Source organism: Chinchilla lanigera, unplaced genomic scaffold (assembly GCF_000276665.1).
Source record: "Chinchilla lanigera isolate Chin_1 unplaced genomic scaffold, ChiLan1.0 scaffold00036, whole genome shotgun sequence".
NCBI classification, from domain to species: Eukaryota; Metazoa; Chordata; class Mammalia; order Rodentia; family Chinchillidae; genus Chinchilla; species Chinchilla lanigera.
In genome coordinates this window covers 19,387,387-19,390,051 of record NW_004955437.1, presented here as the reverse complement: position 1 = coordinate 19,390,051, position 2,665 = coordinate 19,387,387, and the positions used below count along the sequence as shown (strand labels likewise).

The following is a 2,665-nucleotide window of genomic DNA, read 5'->3' as shown; positions in this document are numbered from 1 at the left end:
AGGAAAGAAAAATTATTCAGAAGAAATCTTCCTAGTAAATATTGTCTACTAATTAGAATTCAGCAGAGCCAGTATCTAATCTAACATGCAAGTCATCTGGTACATATGAATATTTAGCACATATAGAATTCAAAATACCAGCAAGTTAGAATCAGACATCTAAGGAATTTTTACACACTTAATAGTAGCCAATGTATAAATTAAGACATGTTACATTGATTTTTTTAAAGAAACTGGGCCATGACTTTCTAAAACTATGTTCCTTACGGGAAAATGTCACCAGAGCCTGAGAGGAAAAGTATGCCATCAGGGTGGCTCTAGTTTCCCATCTCTCACATTCCAAGGGAAAGTTCATCCTTAAAGGTATTTCATAATGTTCTCAGGGTTAATGAAATGAAACTATTTGCCTGGTGGAACTCAGATGTGTGTGATTTCATATTTGTAGATTTCTCTCCCAGGATGGACTTAATTCATCCTGAGTAACACAGAGACACAATATAATTTGTGGACTTCCAGGACCAGCTTATCTTTAGAACTATATGCCCTAGGGGCTGGGGATTTAGCTCAGTGGCAAAAGTGCCTGCCTGGCAAGCGCAAGGTCATGAGTTCGGTTCCTGGTACCAGAGAAAAACCGAAATAAACAAAACAAAAAGAAAAAAAAAAAGAACTATATGCCCCAAAGAAGCCAGTTAGCCACTGTCTTAGTCACTTTCTTTGGCGCTAAGACAACATCCGACGTAACTTAAAGGAGGAGAGGTTTACTTTGGCTCACATGTTAGAAGTTCTGGCCCCTACATGGTTGGCGGCAGGGTGCCAGGGCCTGGCAAAGAGAAGCTGCTCATGTCAGGGCACCCAGGAAGCAGAGAGTAAAGGGGGGTAGGAAGGAGAGACACCCCAGGCCACGCCCCCCAGAGAGCTGCCTCTTCCAATCAGGTCCCACCTCCTAACAGCACACTGATTCCCATAAACCAATCGTCTCCCCAAAGCCCTGCCTGTGATCCCTGAGGCTTTGGGGGAGCGGGGGGTCCATCGAGATATAAACCATCGCAGCCACATGAACTATTCTATTAGTAGTTAACGCAGGACAGAATGTAGGCAGACATGCACTCAGGCAAGCACAGACTAAACTGATCACAAAGTTCCCAAGCAACATATAAAGATGACTCTGGAGGGGCCAGGGATTTAGCTCAGTGGCACTGCACCTGTCTAGCAAGCATGACGTCCTGAGTTCGATTGCTGGTACCCACCCCACAAAAAAAGACTCTGGAAAAAGTATACCAGTCGTTGATAAATATGAGGGATAGGGCTGGGGATGCAGCTCAGTGGCACAGCACTTGCCTATCATGTGTGCGGTCCTGGGTTCCATCCCCAACACCACAGGGGAAAAAAATACACTAGGGAAAATAGAACAGGCACATTCCTGCCTTCTAAAAGCTTCCCACCTAGTGGAGAAGACACCAAACACCACACAAATAAAAACAAGCACTATGATAAATGCGACAAAGGAACAGCAGAGGCACCGTTAAGGTTTATATCCAAATGTCCCCGACAGCCTCACACACTCAGAGGCAGGTGTTTTGGGTGGGGTCTGCGGCTGCCTTGCTGTTGCAAAGTCCTTAGGGGTGGCTGAAGGCTGCGCTCCCTCCCTGCTCCTCCCTTCTCTCCACTTCCTGCCCTCCAGACTTGAGCAGCTCTTCCTCTGCTCTGCCCTGCTGCCAGGCCATTTTCTGCCACAGAGCCTCCCCACCTGAGCCCTAACCCTGAGCCAAATAAACCTCTCTGCCTTTCGGTGTGGGGGATGAGTACTGTGTCTCAGCAACAGGACAGTGACAGCGACAGGTGCAACAGAAACAAATAGCACAGCATGAGCTGGCAGGATGACTGGGGTGGAAGCAGGCTCCCCAGGGAAGGAGGCACAGCTGAGAAAAGAGGCTCTTTCCACAGCAATCATCCTGCCTGGCAATGCGGAGGGAACAGCAGACAGAACAGCACACACGCAAGCTCTGAGGTGGGAAGGAGCACTGCATGCGCTGAGGAAACCAAGAGTGTGCGAGGCCAGGGAAGAGTGGGCGAGGTGAACCTGAAAAGGGCATTTGGGGGCCTAAAACATGTTGTCATCAGTAGCCACGCGTTGCAGTATGTGCGGAGGGCTGTGTCCATGCCGTCGAGGGTCCTGGACACTGGGGGGACATACTCACTTGTAGAGCAGGCTGGGGGCGCTCACCGTGGACCGGAAGCCCTGCGGGGTCTGCTCCACGGCGTAGGCATCACAGGGTTCGTCGGCACCCTCCATGGAGTCTATGCAGAAACAGACCACAGCGCCTCAGAAAGTGCTGCTGCGGGGATGCACCCACGCCCCACACGGGCGGCCGCCACAGACCGCGGCTCCACTCTGCCCACCCACCAATCCCCAGCGCCACGGAAAAGAAAAAGTTAGCAACAATAATGATAATAATGCCTATCTCAAATCTTTCCCACTTGGAACTTTGGGAAAGCAGGATATACATTTTAGTATTTAACTTTTTCCTTAGAAAGCTAAGAAACAGTAAAAAAATTTTTATTTTTGCAAACCTCAAATTTTTGCACCTGAATTTTTGTACCTCAAGGGGCCAGGGATGTAGCTCAGCGACGCAGCGCCTGCCTGGCAAGCGCAAGGTCATGAGTT

The 2,665-nt window shown here is 49.0% G+C and overlaps 1 protein-coding gene across 3 annotated transcripts in view; it reads right to left on the bottom strand.

Annotated features, from left to right (window-relative positions):
* Ascc1 (activating signal cointegrator 1 complex subunit 1) overlaps positions 1-2,665 on the bottom strand; it is a 105,779-nt gene that overhangs the window by 97,006 nt on the left and 6,108 nt on the right. For all 3 annotated transcript variants that reach the window (XM_013516958.1, XM_013516956.1, XM_005390016.2), the window contains one exon: positions 2,199-2,298. In XM_013516958.1, coding sequence (XP_013372412.1) covers positions 2,199-2,298 — 100 coding nt within the window. The remainder of the gene's footprint in view (positions 1-2,198; positions 2,299-2,665) is intronic.